The sequence below is a fragment of the Haemorhous mexicanus genome, chromosome 5 (genome assembly GCF_027477595.1).
Source record: "Haemorhous mexicanus isolate bHaeMex1 chromosome 5, bHaeMex1.pri, whole genome shotgun sequence".
Lineage (NCBI taxonomy): Eukaryota > Metazoa > Chordata > Aves > Passeriformes > Fringillidae > Haemorhous > Haemorhous mexicanus.
In genome coordinates this window covers 14,016,573-14,034,922 of record NC_082345.1, presented here as the reverse complement: position 1 = coordinate 14,034,922, position 18,350 = coordinate 14,016,573, and the positions used below count along the sequence as shown (strand labels likewise).

The 18,350-nt window shown below is 40.3% G+C and overlaps 1 protein-coding gene across 1 annotated transcript in view; it reads right to left on the bottom strand.

The window, feature by feature from the left end:
* Window positions 1–1,724: 1,724 nt before the first annotated feature.
* Window positions 1,725–18,350, bottom strand: part of BRAF (B-Raf proto-oncogene, serine/threonine kinase) — an 80,852-nt gene continuing 64,226 nt past the window's right edge. The window contains exons 16-19 of the mRNA XM_059845942.1: window positions 17,557–17,688; window positions 14,790–14,924; window positions 13,772–13,925; window positions 1,725–8,141 (exon numbers count right to left, since the gene is read on the bottom strand). Coding sequence (XP_059701925.1) covers window positions 8,119–8,141; window positions 13,772–13,925; window positions 14,790–14,924; window positions 17,557–17,688 — 444 coding nt within the window. The 3' untranslated portion in view covers window positions 1,725–8,118. The remainder of the gene's footprint in view (window positions 8,142–13,771; window positions 13,926–14,789; window positions 14,925–17,556; window positions 17,689–18,350) is intronic.

The following is an 18,350-nucleotide window of genomic DNA, read 5'->3' as shown; positions in this document are numbered from 1 at the left end:
TTTTTTTTTTTTAAGTAACCAGACTGGACCTTCTACTTTGCAGTCATAAGCCCCTTGCAAACCTCTGGTGGTCAAAAAGAAAAAAAAATTCAGCTGAAAGGAATGTGTTAGCACAGAGTATAAAGTGGTGGGACATACATTTCATTGCACTAAGGAACAAATAAACAAAAGAAATCAAATCTGTATATAAATTTCCCTTTCCTCTCCTTACTATGTACTTTGCCTCTCATAAACAAGCCTCTGTATTATGAGGTAATGCCATTGTCTCGACTATATATAAAAATAATAAAGTTTAAAGGATATAGATCTGGCTATCTATAAACTTTAAACAAGCCAGTCCTCTCTTACTCCCCCAGAGGGTCCAACCAGTGAGTGCTACCCCTTCCATCACTGCTCAATGCATGGCGCTCTCCTGGGAAGCCCGGGAGACCTGTGCCCCTTTCCTAATCTAGGAAAAGCAGCCTGTGCTCAAGTAAGAAAGAGACAGTGCAAGTAATGCACAAGAGCTTACACACACCTACGCCTGCTAAACAAGGCAGAGTCACAAGGCAACAGTGGCCAGCCTGCATGTGTGTGTTGGGGCAGGGAAAGGGGATCCCATCAGGCAGCTGATGGCTGAGTCCTTTTGCAATTGCTCGAGAACCAAGTCACTGCCCAGCTCAGGAGAGCCTTCACTACACGCACAGGGAGTGGGGAGGAGGGTTCCACCTGGAGAACGGAGGGCCAGGAGGAGCTCTGCACTTGGAGTCAGGCTGAGCACAGAGCAGATGGGCTGGCTCATGCATCCCAGGTAGTGGCAGACCCTGCTCTACACAGGGCAGTACTGGAGCATTTCAAGAGTGGAAGAGAAGTAGGGGGCAGGATTTTCCCCCATCCCATCAATGAGATCAGAACAGCAGTGTTAATTTGGGCTGCCAACACATGCAAGTTGGCCACTGTCAGGTTTCTGTCAGTTGAGAAGTGTGGAGAGGGGGAGGAAGGGGAGGCAGGTAGGACACAAGGCTCATTGAAGAATGATGTGCCTTTTTTTTTGGTTGACTTTTTTTGTGTTTTTTGTTTTTTCCTAAAGGTTCACAGCTTTGAATAAAAAAGCACATTTATTGCACTTACACTTTATTTTAGACAGAGTTAATTTAAATTATGCCCTCACAACCCCCCACCATCCCCAAATAACCCAACACCCAAGTTTGGTCCGTTTTTCCCCTAGATCCAACATCCATGCCCAGATGATGGGCTTCATTTCTTCTCATAATATTCCACTGAACTCTCAAACACACAGATGGATTTTCTCTTCAACGAGGGTGAATACACAAATGCAACACAGAGTGACACTTATCATAACAAAACCTGACCATCTTCCAAACCCAAATAAAAAACAAAAAAAAGAAAACTAAGTTATTTTTCTGATTTACCTGCTCAAAAGTAAGTATCACACTAGGCTTATTCTAAAGTACAGCTGCTGCAAACATGACAAACTAGACAAAATGACTGGACAGGCCACTGTTGGCTCTTGAGGAGGTTGGGTGAGCTGAACACACTGCTGCTGGATGCTATGAAGCAAATACTAGGTAGTTTAGAAGTTCCTAAACAAAACCAAAACAAAACAAAAGAAAAACCCAAAAAACCACAACCCTCCCCCGCTCCAAACCTAAACACCTCCCTGCCCCCTGCCCCCCCCCCCCCCCCCAAAAAAAAAAAAGATTAAAAAAAGGAGAGAGACAAAATAACCATCACTTGTACTTTTAGTGCAGAATTTGGGGTAGGTAGAAGGATTCTAGATAGTTTCTGGAACATAAGCAGAACATTTTTATGCTTTGTTTTCTAAAAGGAACAAAACCAAATTAAAATTGGTCTGACATCTCATATGAACTGTGCATTTAGACATAACTTTGTAAGTTACAATTATGCCAAAAGTCCTGCCCCGAGGAAGAAAAGGAAAAGATCTGAAAAAGCATTAATATCTAAACCCATTATTTTGTCCTTCATGGACAAGTAGGTTAAATATGACACTGATATGTAGGTACTGCCAGAAGTCTACGTAACCAGTTTGAAATTTGAACAAATCAAATTCACACCTACTGGTTGTCCCTCAGCTGACAAGACACCTACCATCTCCCACAGTTCATGTGCAATAACAGGATATGATCACTGAACAGCAACTGCAAGAGGCCCAGGGAAGCAGTGAGGAAAGCTGCTGACATTCCAGAAACACAACTTACTGCATTTTCTGGGACAAGGAACTAATTGTATGGTCTGATACATGTGAACCTTGATTACATGAATGCTAACCACCAGTTTCTCCTCATCTAGCTCTCATTCTCCACCTACCATCTCATTCCAAGATGCTCTAAGTGTAGCTTTGGGTCTCTTCGGAGCTTTCCTTAACAAGATCTCTGTGTCTTTGGAAGGGAAGGAGGGCTTAGTTGTTTTTAAGTTAAATGAAGCTCATTACCTGTTTATAGAGCAGATTTCAAGCAGCAGGTTTACTTTAACTAAATTTGGTATCCTTCAATTCTTAGCTTTGAAATGCTAACAGGTATTTTGGGGAATACTCTCTGCCCTCCCTGCTCCTTTACAGGAGTTGATCAACCCCAAACTACCTACATACAGGGATAGCTATATACAAAACTACTGCAGCAGATGTAAACCAAAGACACTGCTCTAGTTACAAAGCACCTGGTTTACATTCTGTTGTACTTTTTAAAGTTGCAAAGGCACATGATCATTTGGCAAACTACAAAAAACTGTTTTGGGGGATCCCTATGTAAACCATTGAACAGAGGGTCTTGGTACCTCTCTTTTCTAAACAAAAGAGAGAAGTTAGTTTGCATCTGAATTCACTCTTGGTGTAGTCTGTATTCTGCAACTTTTAAAGCTTCCTCCTTCCACAGGTTCATAGTTACTGCTGTCATGGTGCTGACTTAGTAGCTTCTGTGTTAGCATCCTTGAAACTTACACGCAAACCTTTTCATTTTAACAATCTGGCTCTGCTCTTCCAATAATTTATTAGGTAAGAATGACAGCATCACAGAACATGCTGAGTTGGAAGGGACCCACAAGGGCCATCAAAGTCCAACTCCTGGCCCAAGAATTGCCCCATGTGCCTGAGAGCATTGTCCAAATGCTTCTTGAACTTTGCCAGGCATGGTGCTGTGACCACTGCCCTAAGCAGCCTGTTCCAGTGTCTGACCACCCCCTGGATGAAGAACCTTTTCCTGATATCCCACCTAAACATCCCCTGATGCAACTTCAGGCCATTCCCTTGGATCCTGTCATCGGTCACCACAGAAAAGAGCTCAGTGCCTGACCCTCCTCAGTTGCTCCTCATACAGCTTCCCCTCCACCATCCTCATGGCCCTCCTCTGGACACTCTCTAATAGTTCATTAGTAATAGTCTAACAGTAATAGTCTTTCTTACACTGTGGCACCCAAAAGTGCCCCAGCCCTCGAGGTGAGGCCACCCCAGCCCAGAGCAGAGCAGGACAATCCCTCCCTTGCCTGGCTGGCCATGCTGGGCCTGTGCCCCCAGGACAGGGTTGGCCCTCCTGGCTGCCAGGGCACTGCTGGGTCGTGTTCAGCTTGCCATGACCAGGACCCCCAGGTCCCTTTGTGCTCTCCAGCCTCTCATCCCCTGGCCTATACACATAACCAGGGGTATCCACCCCAGGTGCAGAATCCAGTACTTGCCTTGGCTAAACTTCATATGGTGGGTATGAAGTTGGTATGAAGTAACAAAGCAGTGAAGACAGGTCTTTCAAATGCATGCCAACACAAACACCAAGTGCAAATGCACAGTAACAAGGCTGCAGTAAACAAAGTTTGTTTCATAAACTTCTATGAAAAATGCATCACAGAAAACCAGAACACTCAGCATTTTCAGAGTGATGCTCTAAGAGTCCACTCATGCAGCTGCTTTTTAACTTGACTGTACCTAGAGGCTTTGCCTGTCCCACTGTGCTACTGGTGATACATTTTATCAACAGAGATCGTCTACAGTACTATGAAGAGTCTGTGCTACAAATGCTGCACTCACAGTCAAGAAGGGAATGAATTCTAGAGGCTGCAGAAGTGTGAAATGTCTACATGCTTCTTCCCTAAATTTAGTCCCTGCAGATATCAAAGCTTTAATCCATACTTGTTTGTGAGGTGTCTGGGGATCTGGCTTCCCTCAGTCTTCTGTAAAATGCTGGATGCATCTACACCACCAGGCAAACACAGAAGAAAAACTATTTATGTGTCATCTTCAGGGTACTTCTCCCCCAGTTTGGGCATTTATGGAAAGACATGGCATTTATCAACAATGAGAATTTCACTTATTTTATGCCACAAAGGCCAAATTCTGCCTCTAAGGAGCACATACTAATCCAAGTGATGCTAAGACACCATAGTAAAATGACAGTATTTGTTCTCAAACATTCTGCATCATCATCAGCTGCTAGAGCAGTCAAGTACAAGAAAGGATGATTTTGGGTAAGCATAAAAAGCAGAAGTGGATTCATAGCTAATTGTATCTGGGGCTATGTAGGGCTTAACTGACACAGCGATTACTTTCAAAGCAACCTGGCCTCTATATCCCTGCCAATCGGTTTGAACATCGCCACAATGTTGCAGTTCTGGCAAATATGCCAGGGGAAATAATCACACTCTGAGCAGGAAGGTGTAACAGGTAACAGGCCTCTGTCACCTGTATGGAAAAGGAAAGGCAGAGGGGAAGGTCTGTGCCTGGTGGATAAAGACATGAATAGCTGGGACTGGATACTGGTACTTTTGCAAATGATTAGGAAATACAAAATACTACAGAGCTAAAAGAAGCAGAATAACTCTAGGTGCTTGTCCCAACATGTGCACATGAATGATGTACTGACATTTCCATACTACGGCATGTGCCTGTGGTTGGGACACCATGAAGGAGCTTAGGGAATTTAGGGTAACAGGTATGAATGTGTTGGTCATTTCAGTTTACTTCCTTCATCCCACTGCTACAGAGAGCATTCATTTCTCATCTAGTCTTGATTCCCCATTCACTAAATATCTAAATGGCATCTTTAAGACTGGTTCTGATGGCATGCAAGACATCCAGAAAAACTACTGAAGGAAAAGATAAAACCAAAAATGATCCCAATTATTTACAAACTACATTTCTTTCAAAGTTTTGCATGAGCATTACCTGGGAACTCTTACAGACAAACACACATTACTACAGCTATCTGGAGGGAAACAAACAAACGAGAAAACCAGTAGAAATGCATCCTGAAAGGACTTCTCTAAACAGCAGCCAAACAACTTGCACATTCCTTAGGGAAAAAAATAAAACCAGAAACAAAAAAAGAAAAACAAAACTACAAACAAACAAATCACAATAAAAACCCCCCAGAGATCATGTGTTACTTATAAAGTGCTTTGCATGGACAAGGATAGCAATTTTCCTTGTGCTTTTCCTATGGGCTCAAGAAGCATATTGTAGACTAATGGGTAATGATCTTCACCAAATAAGTTCATTTTAAGCAAAGATAGAATGAAGTTCCTAACAGAGAATTTTCTGCCAGCATGACTGTGGAAGGAAACAAGAGCTTTTAACATGATCTGTGAAACAAATGAGTGTTGAACCACCCGTCCATACTTGCTCTGTTAACAGCTTCTTTTGAGAGAACCTTGACCTCAGTATCCCTGACATGTACAAATGGGGCCACAGCCCATCAAGGGGCTGGAGCCAAGCACGGGGTGAAAGGAGAAGCAGGGACTCCTTTCCCCCTGGGAGCCTGTATCTGGTAAATGCTCTCACCTGCCTGCTGGCACCAGTGGCCCCAGGCTCCCTCCACCTCTCAGGTACTGGCCTCAGATGATCACCCGGGAGCACTCCGACTGCACCATCTGCTACCACTGCTCTGCATCAGCTTCTCCACACTGGAAAGTGGCTATTGCTACTTTTTAAATTCCTGCCAGCCTCATTAAGGTAAAAACCCTACAGCATCTGAAGACCCACAGCAGACAAGAAAAAAATTTGTGCTTTTTTTTTCTCCTTCGTTTTTAAAATGCGTCCTGTACACAAAATCAATTCCGTTCATGTACCAACATGAATCACTTCATTCTTGTAGTGACTATTAAGTCATTCACTATTGCTATCTTGCTAATGTTTGTGGAATTAATATGAATACACAGTATTTCAGTTTTAATTCCCACTTCAGATCAGTCAGGTCCCTATAGCCCCAGTAAATATTTACTGACAAACGTAACAGACTACCAGCAACACCGCAAAATTCTAGGGTATTAAAAACACTTTCTACTTCTGATGTGCTTTTCTCCCTTCATCTGGGAGCAACCTTCTGCAGACAGGAACAGTCCCCTTTCCCTAGGGAGGGAAGGACAGCACCCTCACTCGGTACATCCACGTTTAGCATGGACATCACATTCACACACATTTAACTCCTTCATTTATTTGTCATGATTTTTTAAAAACTCCCCACCTCCTTCCAGCAAGAACCTCTCTGCTAGAGGGGGGTCAGTTCTCCTGCCTCACCTGGAGTGGTACAGAGCTGATATGAATCAAATTCTGGAAACTTCTGTCTGAGCTTGAGTTTCTTTCCAATGTGGTCTGCCTTGCCTCTGTACAAATAATTTACAGGTAATACCACATACCAGAGAACTCTGGAAGCAGATCACATCACAAGATATTCTACTAGAGGTAAATGATGTGCAGAACTCTATGAGTTGTTGTTTTCCATGACTGGAGGACAGGAAAACAAAGCACTCTAATGGAGACACCGCCACCTTCGTCCTAGTTTGCAAAGTGTACAGAGGGGAAAGACAAGCAGAAGGGAAGAGATGACAGGGAGGAAAGCGATGAGAGGAGGAGTAGTCAGCGTGGATCCAGCAAGTACCGTTTTGTTTTGACCTAACAACTTGCCATTAGGACAAGATGCTCCACATTTACACACACACTTATCAGAGGACGTTTAGTTAACAGGATAAAAATCCTTTAAAAAAAGCTCTTGAAAGTACCAAAACATAATTTTTGGAATGTCTAATTCTAGGGGGGGATTGTATTTGAATTCAATTCAACCTGAGAACTTTTTTCCTCATTTATGAAAACATTACATATTGGTAAGGTACCTGGCATTAACCTGCACCCTCGTTTAAAATAAAACTTTTAAAGTAGGTACATACACCATTCACAGTCTGTATCAGGATTTCTACAGACTTTAGATGCTGCAGCAGCATCTTTGATAAATACATTGTATCATATGATACAAAAAAAATAAAATAAAAGAGGACAATCTCGCTACATTTTTTTTAAACTTCAGTTTGTTGCTGGACCAACAAAAGAAGGATCGTCCTAATCCTTCAAGAAGATGTTGTATATGCACACACCAAGAAAATACTGGAAAAGGAAAAAGGTTAAGGATGGTGGTTGTTCGTTCTTTTTAAGAAGTGGTAAAGTAAATCTGAAAAAAAGGTGTGGCAGCATCCCCTTTTCTTCAGATGAACCTCTCTGCCTCCAGAATAACATCTCCAGCTCCCACTGCCCCACACTTTTAATTTTAAAGGAATAAACCCCAGCAATATAGACAGACTGAGGCGTTTGACACTGTAATACAGCGAAAAGGGGATACTGCCTTGTCCATAAATCAGTAAGTACACCAGAAAAAAAAAAGGATCAGAATGGAAAATGATTCATTGAAATGAGCACTCATCAGATGTTGAGGCTCTGACGCTGTTAGAGGGAGCAAGGCGGCCGGCAGACCCTCCAAAGCAAGGCTCCTAAGTTCAGCAGCAGCAGCAGCAGCTCCGTCCCCGCGCCCGAGCACCACAGTCCCACCACGAGCGCCCTCTCCTCTCCTGGGAGTGATGCCAACGGCACAGGCAGCCACCGCAGGTCTCCGAATGCACGTGGTGGCTCGTGTTGAAGGAGAGACACTGGCAGCAGAGGACTCTGGTTCCCAAAAAGGTACTTTTTCCCATTGTGTTGGACTGGTGGTTCCATTCTGCTCCACTTTTAAGCTTATGGATATCTTTTCTAAATTACTTTAGGTTTTGCAGAGCAGAATGGAGTTTTGATGTTAAGAAACTGTAGGAACACAAGACTTAAATAACAGAGTGGGTGCTGCCATGGTGCTGTGGCTACTTGAACGCTGCAAATTCTCCTGTAGAGGGAGGACAAGAGCTTGGTTTAAAAAGGTGATTTCAGTTACGAGACTAGTTGAACATCAGGCCGAACATAAAAGATGTTAAAAAATGCAAACTGTTAAAATTAAAGCACAAGAGAATACACAGTGAGAGAACATTGAATACAGACCCAGCATATTTAACCAGCAAAGGATTTCTTGAAAGCAAGCCCTACCCATTCTTCCCAAGAAGGTGAAAGTTCAAGCAAAGTCTAATTCATTATGCATTTAAAAATTAAATGTATCAGCTTAATTTTACTTTAAATTCCTTATTGCACATATGTCCTCCTGAGAAGCACCAGTTTCATAAATGCATCCAACTGCAAACCAGTTCTGTTGTAAAACTAATTTAATAGCAAAGAACGTTATGAGATACCCATTACCCTTTAAAGACTATATACAGTAAAGTGCCTGAATAGAAAACCAGTGTAACAGAGTGCTAGAGACCAACATAGCAACCCACTGACAGAAACATAAGAATGGAGAGATTGTCTACTCAATCCCAGACCAGAAATTAGGCCTCACTAACAGGGAGCATAACAAATAAAGCAACTCCATGCTTCCTTCAGAATTACTGAATAAAGAATAATTATATGCAGTGCTTTTGCTTTCACATGTGATGATGTAATGAAATCCTACATAATTTATTTAGTGCCACCGTGCCGTGAGACAGACTTGTAGTCCCACTTCTGAGAGGATGCAACTATGGCACAGAGTAAAATTGCTGCCTGAAGTCTTTCAGGAGTTTGACAGAAGACTGAATAGAAGCTGAGTCTAAGATATTAAACCTCTTAATCCTATACTTTACAATTTCTTTGTGGGTGGCAGGGAATTTTTTTTTTTTTTTTTTTTTTTTTATTTGCTATTCTACAGGATTTTTAGTGAGGGGTGTCTAAGCATAATCAAAAGGACTCAGGAGAAAGAGAAAAGAAACATACATATAACTCCCCCCTGTTGGGTTTCATATGCATTTTGGGTTAGTTTATGCCACTTTCTTGACAGCACTTCTCAGAGCTTCCCTAATACTGAAGGGGTGATAAGCAGGTAGAAGAGAGCCTTTGTTCTGTTCAACAGAAGGGTTTTGAATGCCATTACATTCAAACAACTGCTCCCTATCTGGTGTCCTTCCAATCTTTTCAAGAGTGATTGTATTGTTGGCTTTTTTTTCCTCAAGATTCTTATTCTGAATACTGGAAACAAACCAGAAACATCCCTGCAAACAAAATTCTAGACTTAGAGTGTTAATTCTGTGGAATGTCTTGCTCTACAAAGAGTAGAACCAAGAAGAGTAGTCAGCTGTCTGCATTAGTAGGGGGAAGAAAAGGCACCTGAAAGGCCCATGAGGAACAGCTGACCCAGCTCTAAGGGAACTTGAAGAAAGCAGGGAAAGGGCTCTGTGTCTCTTAGGGAATAAGAAGGGAGTACACCTGAAGTCCAAAGTAAGGGTGGCACAGGGAATTGTGACAGGCTTCAAGCTCTTTGTGTCTTTACAGACTGTGGTGGCAAGGCTTAAGTTTTAACAGTAGAATAAAAGCTTCATGATAGATCTAATGGCCTAATTTACTAATTCTACCACCAGATTAAACTCTTGCTCTTAAAACTCTAAATATTGGATAATTTTTTCTTGCTTTTTTTGGCTACCTTTCATTGACTTCCCAACTCTCTTCACAGTAACTTCTACAAACACCTCAAGTTTTGTACATGTTTTCTTTAAGAGAAGAACAAAAAAGTAACCAAATATTGCCTGTGAGGTCAATTTTTAAGCGACATTTATGCTTAACTACACTTACAAAACATGCTCTATTTAATTTATTTTTCAGTCTGCCTTTCTAAACTGGTGATTAAAGATAAATTTATAAAAAAAGAGATTGCTCCATCATTACTTATCTTGTCCTTCTGCCTACTTCTGGTAATAATTCAGATTTTAATAGTCATATAGGGACTTTCAGAAAAAAAAAAAAAAAGAACCTTTAGTTGGGAAAGATCAAAAAACAGGACCAGAAATAAAGACTTTTCTGAGATAGAATGGTAGCTTTAAAAAGGGAATTTTCAGACTTTCCTGCCATTTAAACAAAACCTTAGCAACCATATTTTCTTTGAAAAGTTAATGCTAAATCTCCCCTTGCAAAATTACAGTGTTAATATGATCTCAAATCAATAGGAGACCAAAATAGGTAACATGGTCATCTAATAAAGGGATTATGTTGGCTGAACATGTGTAAAATGAAGTTATGAAGAATGCCAGTAACAGCTTTCCCCTGGTGAGGTATGTACATGACTACACCTATCCATACCAAGCTATGAAACCACATGCTTAGCAACTTGCTACCAGAAAAATCCCCAGATATTTATATTCATTGTGAGCCAGACATCTGAGGTGCTTTTTATCAAGAAGAACTGCAGATATTTGCTTTGACTGGTACCAAAGCAATTTCTTTCCAAAGGATGGATAGCATCTGAAAATGTACACTTACAAACCCTTTTCAATTCGGCTACTAGTCTTTTCATGATTGTCTCCTACAGAGCAAGTGGAAACTATTTTAAATGCACACTTTCAAAAAATCTGCAGTAAAAGATGATCAAGATCTTTCATGTTGCCTCCAAACTATGTATTACAAGGGCATGTTCTGAGTGAACCTGCTACCTCCAGTTCCTGGAAGGATTTAAGATGCAGCTACCATTCTGTCCTCTAACAAATTTTTAAGCTACCTGAATTCATGTGGTTACTAAGGTATGCACACATCATCTTAACTGTACTCCTTATCCTGGGGTAGATGCCACGTTTCTCAGAAGGATCATAAGGAGAAGAATGGTTCCCTTCCAGGCTGTGCCAGCCTTACCTAGTGAACTAGAGACTGACTGATATATTGTAGGGAAACACCAGATTCCAACACCAGGCCTGGTTCACAGACACAGGAAAAAAAAAAAAAAAGGAGGTAGTTTTCTGTTGGATCTTGTGCTGATCTTTTCTATGGATACTATCCACTGGGTAAGCAAAAATTTGGAACATGCTGAAGGTACTAAGACAGATTTTGTTTCTGTACTGATATGTAGGGAAATAAAATAAAAAGGAACCTCACCTAATATAATTACTCCTCCAGAAAAACCTAGGATCCTACAGGCATGTTTTCTGAACCAACAGGAGTCTGTTTCTCAACAACATAGCTGAGTTACACCTTTGAGAACTCTGACCCAAATCCACAAGTGTAGTTAGGCACCTTCATCCCACAGACACTTCCAAATCTCGTTGAAGCAGCATTTAGAACTTACAGAAACGAGACCTGTAAATGCCTCTCTGTCAGATAAAGTTAATGGTCCCCAAAACAGCCTCCTTTTAGGCTTCATAAAGTGTTTAGTGAGAAGCTAAAATCACATTATGGCCATGGAACCCAAAACGCTCAGTAAGAACAGGTGACACAGGAAGAATGCACTGACCATACAGCAGGCAATGGGGCCAATGTGTCTAAGGATGGCAGCACTCTCCCCCCATGATTGTAGCTCTGATAGCACAGATGAACAACCCTAACAACAAGAAGGACAACACTACTCCAAGGAATAACTGGTTTGAACTGATCTGGCAGACCTGAACAAGAATAAGCCTGGGCAGGGCAAGGGGGATGGTTCTGCACTCTTTGCAACTCCCTGTGTGGGTAGGACCTTTCTGTGTGGGATGCCCCATTTGTAGCTTATGCAGGAGAACCAGTAGCATCCTCTTGCTCTGTCCTGAATACCACACCCCACAGCTTTGTCTTTCCTCATCACTGCTAGAACAGATACATAAAACAAAGAGTGAAAGAGGAAAACAACACTTCAGTCCTGTTTTCATTTTAAGATAAGCCTGCCAAAATGAGGTGAAGCTACCAGGAAGATGGGAAACAGATTTTCTAAAACAAGAACAATATTTGTCCTCTGTAACTATTTCCATAAAGAGAGATTTCAACAGCTAAATTTTCTATACTAAGAAAAGGAGAAAAGTTAGTTCCCAAACCACTCCAACAGCAGAAGCCAAAAAGACCATTATAATCCATCCAGAAAATGTAAAAATTGCCTATACCTCTTCAAGCTCTCTAAATCTGCTTTCCATTTTAAAAGGCTCAGTTGCCAGACAGCAGTAAACCAAACCATTTTGGAATTCCTGATCTATTTCAAAAATGTACTGCTAGCAACAGGCAAATTTCTCCGTGAGTATGTAAATCTGAAGCCACTAGGAACACCCCTGGCCCTTGAAGTCCTAACAAGAGCAGCAACAGCCTGTTTCCAATGCAGAGTAATCTGTGAAAATTAACAGCTCAGCAGTTCAAACCAAGTAAAACCACATAACTCATCCCAAAACATACAAGAACACTGTCTGTACATCTTTCTTTCATGTCTGACATTAAAGATTGATATAACCTAAACTACTACTCTGGTGCACTTGTTCTAGAGCAACGCTCTAGAGGAAAATACAGTCTCCAAAGTGAGGAGGATTTTGGTAAGGTGTCTAACTTTCTCAGTTAGATATCTATTCCAACTGATTCACTCCTGCCTAGTCAAATAGCAGCTTTTCCATGCAAGTGAAAAAATCAATTTGTTACTCAAGAGAAGCATGTTCAGTGTATTCTTAATATTAAAGTAATTAACACTTTTCATCTTAACAAAATTTGTAGTATAACACTGATTTCCATGAACAAAATTGCTTTTTCAAATCTTCTTTTCCTATTATGGGTGTTAGCAGCATTTTTCCTCTTAAAGCACTTGGTCATGCTTGAGATTTAAAATGTTTTTATAAATTTTGAAATCCATACTAATTGAAGGATACAGGCACCAATACCAGTAATAGCCTTGCAGCTTGGCAAAAGCACATTCGGAATTTCTTCTGTGTTGCATTGTAACAGAACATTTGGAGATGGTGTAAACTATATCAGGTCAGAATATTTAGAAAAAAATGTAACATAAAAAACCCCATTCACCACTCTTCTGTACAAGAAATGTTCCCTAAACAGTACTAATTTAAACTTCCACTTTCAAGATATGAGTCACATGTTATTCAGGGCTTTCTTTGGATTCTGTGTTGTATCTGCTCACTTCTGCTGATCACAACAAAGTCTGGACTGTGTTCAGCCTTGAAGCTAAGTTTATCTTTCCAAGTGTTTCCCATATGAATAGCCTAACTAAATGAAGAATCTAAAGCTTCTTGCTCAAATATAATGACCTTAAATGAAGTAAAAAAACCCCAGAAAACCCCCAAAACAACAGACAACCATAGCTTGAGTAGATTCAAATCAAATACACTCCTGAGTAACTAATTCCAATCAATAAACTAGGCAAAAATGACACCCGATGACCTTATCAAGATTTTTGCTTGTTTTGAAGTCACTTTTCCCATGTCTCCTACATGACATTACAGTTCTTCTTGTGCCAGCTGTTCCCAGGGCACTAGTCACCAACACAGACTGTGCTGGGAATACTCAGTGCCCAGTGGTAGGAAGTGAGCCTTTGTTCCCTCAGTAACCCTTACGATTGGAGCTGGTAGGAACTGAGAACAAACACCTGGCACTCACAGGACACACCAGCACACAGACACACAGGCACATGCTTTCACATTTGGGTTCAGTGCACTGGAAACCCACCGTATCCCCCTGCCTGGATGGGTGTTTTTGGAGAAGCACAAGCATATAGACTAAAATCCTCTGTCTGGAAGCCAGCCCGGTTCAACGAGGGCTCAGATGCACTGCGGTGAATTTTTGGCAAGGACCGTGCCAGAAGCTCAATGGAGGCAAGGATCTAAAACACAGAAAATACATGATCAAACTTGCTGTTCCCAAGCTGTGACTCTCTCTTAAAACCAAAGGCACAATATGAATTAACTACAGAAAAATATTTAAATACATCTTAAAAAAAAGGATTTTTAAAATATAGCTTACTGCACTGCATTCTTAATGCTTATATCCTAAGGAAGCTGAAAACGACAGTTGAGGAATTTCCCCCTTTTTAAGGGCACACTGATTCCCTCTAAGCACAGTGAAAACACTTGCTCTTTATTGGACTTCTTGTCTATGCCCTAGTACCTGTACCTGCCATTGCTGCAAACAAATCCAGCTCTGCCAGCGTTTTACTTAATAACATTTACCAAAAAGTCAGCAGGGGGAGCTCCTTATCTTTTGAAAACGACTTGGTTACATTCAAAACAGGAAAAAAAAAAAAAAAATTCAAGATTTTTGCCCTCCTCCCCCTCAAGCTGTTTGAACCTAAACCTTCCTCAGCAGGCATGATGAAATCAAGCTCTGTGGCAAAACTATCTGTTCCCCTTCTTGAAGCTTGGGAGAGAACAAGGAGGGCAGTGTAAACATTTCTGAGTACATTTACCAAGTACTAATTTGTGTGTCTAACTGCAACTATTACTTTCATTATCTCCCAGCTGAAACTTTCTCCAACATGTAAATACTTTTCCAAATACACAGGTCATTTTAATACCTGTGTTTTGAAATGAAAATGAACATTTCTATTTAAACAGAACTAACCAGGTACTGAACCAGGTCTCTTATGATACCCTGCCATAGCACTAATCAAAAAAAATTGGAACTGGCCAGCGAGTTTGCAACTTTGAATTGTAAAGTCTGTTGAGAGCTAAAGAGGAGCATTTCTCACCTGTGGAAAAAGGGGTCTCTCATCTCTTTTCTTTTTTAAGCATTCTGCCATTAGTCTCTTCATAGCTTTGGGACAGTTGCTCCGCACCTTGCTGAGGTCTGGAGATAGGTATCCTCGTCCCACCATGAAAATTATCTTTATATAAGAGGAAAAAAGATGAAAGGAAGAAACTGAATTGATAAAATGAAGAGTCACAAAAGGTGAACATTTTGCTAGACTATTCTGGTTGCAGCAACAAGCTTTCTGCTCCCAGGAAACATTATCTGATATTGAAATTGACAAATTTCTTAGAGTAATGCTTCCTAACCTATTCAGTACAGAGAAAAAAATTAGATCTTTCCTCCTCCTCAGAGAGATTTCTGTGGAACTTGAACACTAGTAAATGGTTACCATTTATAGCAATAACCATCTAAGGAATGATTCTTCGGTGTCAAAAACCGACAAAAACAAGAACAAGCAACTCTGTGGCAGGAATAGAACGTCTAAAAATAAAAATTCTGTAAAAAGAAATATTCTGTTTTATATTACAAATCAACAACAACTTCACATTGAAAGGTATTTTAAGAAACACACGGACTTTGGCTATTAAAACCCTTTACCTTCTGAGAATTGATTCCGTCACATACTTTTCCAACACATAAGCTTATTCTTGACATCTGACCACCACCCCCACTCTCACAAAAATAAAAAAAGAAAAAAACACCTCAAAACAAAAAGAAAAACTCCCTCTTCTCTGTAGAAGAGGAGACAGACAGGCTTGGTATTTTTACAGTAACTCTTTCAACATGGGAGGCTTATATTTCCCCTAAGGGCAAAACTTCAGCATAAAACCAAGTAAACTGATAGAAAGCAGGAAAACATAACAAATATGGTTAATCATCTCTTGTATATATAAAAATCCATCAAACATCATCATGTCAGGCCAAGGTCATTTGCAATGTGGTTTGAGTACTGCAGTAGCACTAACACTAAAAAGCACTTCCAAACCAGCTAATCAAAGATCCATTCATGCTGCAGCAGTAATCACTGCCTTTTCTGAGAACTCAGACAACCCAGCAGCTTTATCACACCTTCTCTCTAATGAAGTGTAACTATTTCATTTCTTGACACTGGGAAAAAAAAAAAAACAACCAGCAGAAAACCCTCACATCTCAAGCATGCTATACATGTTATTTATACTAACACAATCCTAGTCCTTTTTTAACTCTGCTTCAGTCACATCTGTGTTGGCATCACAGAAGAACAGAAAACTCCCATATGGTTCCTTAAGAAATCCCCTTGTGCTGAGCAGGATTTTGTAGTAGAGAATCGTGTACTGCATCCCTTACCTCTGCTGCAATCAGACTTCCCATTATTTAGCAGTTGGTATTTCCTAAATAATGGCACAAGTTGAAATTATTCAAAATTCATTACTCTTCATGTTTCAGATAATTTCTTTACAAATAATATAGGGGCTAATCTTTTATCTTAGACTAAAGAGACTATCACTACAAGAACAGTCTAGAAAAATCTGTTGAAGTGAAACACTCTGAGGTATAACAAGAATGACACTTTGTTCACTAAGAATCTTGGTTGTGTCATAGTAGCTGATGTAAATACACCAGAGAGTGAGGAATATTTGCAACTTTTCATATAATAGACAAGGAGTGACAAAACTCAAGACATCAGATCACATATGTTGGCTTCACTTGCATTTTAAAATTTGTTTCAGCACTTCATTGTAAGCACCCACATCACTGGGTTCATCTTTGAGACCTCAAAAGGTAAAAGCTAAACAAGGCCAAATACTGTTTTTAGAAGGCTGGATTCATCTGGCCAGGAATCCAGACATTAAAGGCAAAACCAAAATGATAAAAAAGAAAAAGAAAACTAAAAAGGAGTCACTCCAAATTTGATGACTTGGGATGAAGTGTTCTGGCAGATAGGGAAGCAGCCTTATAAAATGGCATTCACAGATGAACGTTGCTATGGTTTCAATTCTCAAGTACTGACAGTGAAAAAACAAGGGATGAGGACACAGAAGCAACAAATACATCACTGCTCAGACACAGAATAGTTTACATCAAAGATCCTGATGCACAGATGCTATTTTCAGGTTAGACAGAAATAATGAATCAGGTGTGCCTTCCCTGATGTGCCTGGCCCGTGGAGATGTATTACAGTGTGTGGGATCATTAAGATTTATGGAATATTTGTTCACAATTAAGTAATCTTCTTATAGGATCCCCAGACTCTGCGAAGTTATATTGTCCAACAAGCAGGATTTGAAAAATGCTGCTATCTTGCAATTCAGTTAGATGGTGCATGCTCTCTCAAAGTTGAATTGAATATAAAACACTCAGTGAGATGACTGCTCTTCTGTTTTGTCAGTCCTGTAGCTGCACTATTTATTATTCACTGCAAGTGGAGGGGTGGGGGGAACGAGAAGAATAACTGAACACACATATGGGGGATCATTTTGCCTTTGCAGAACTATTCTAAACTAGATTACTATTAAGTAATCCTGCTCTCTCCCTAATAAGTATCCTGGCAACCAGTCAGGAAACTGAAAATCTATATTTAAAATAAAAAGAACACAAAAAATACCTCAAGAGAATTAAGCAAATTGTTGCTGTGTGGCTGAGGCAGATCTAGAAAATGCAGAAATGTCATCTTACAGCATGAGAATCAGAAACATGAAACACAGAACATCAGAAAGTTGCCCACCCAAGTCTGAATCAATCTCTGTTTCAGACCACACTTGACTGAAGCCAGTGCTTCCCCTTACCTGGTCCCTGTTGTTGATGTTCGAGTATGGCAACTGTCCAGTCATCAATTCATAGAGAACAATCCCAAATGCATACACATCCGACTGAAAACTATATGGGTTTTTATCTTGCATCCTAATAACTTCTGGTGCCTGTATCAGAAAAGGCAAGGATTAGCTTTTATTTCTCTCCATTGTGCTGCACCTCACCTACCAGGAACAAAACATGGACTTGTCCAGGGTACAGGTGCAAGGCCCACTCTTGCCTTCAGGTGTTACTGGGTCCTAATATAGAGTGGATGCTGACATGAATCTCAAAATTCATTGCTTCATTTCAGCTTGGTGATCCCTTTTATTCCTCTATGATGGAGCAAAATTACATTGGCCAAGCTGGGAACGTATTTTGAAACTAGAATTCTAATCACATTGAAAATAATGCCAGCTAACAGAGCTTTAAGCTTTTCCAGGGAGAAAAAGAGGAAGTGGAGCTGCACAGGAGATTGCAATATGAAGCGACTCTTCTTGAATCTTTAAAACTTAAGAGCATCTTACTTTTTCCTGAGCTAGTTCCTCTACTGTTTTGCAGGATGTTTTGCAAGGCTTTTCTCACCTTCTCTTCAACTCTAGATTAATTATGCATAATTAACTAATTATAATAATTAATTACTGATTAATTTTTCTTAGCCACTATTTTCATTTCAGTATAAACCTCAGAATAAAAGATGGAGACACTAAAGTTTTTCTGCTGACTACTGGAAAACACATGCTTAAAGAAGAACTGATAAACATTCATTTACTACTTCATATTACTGCTT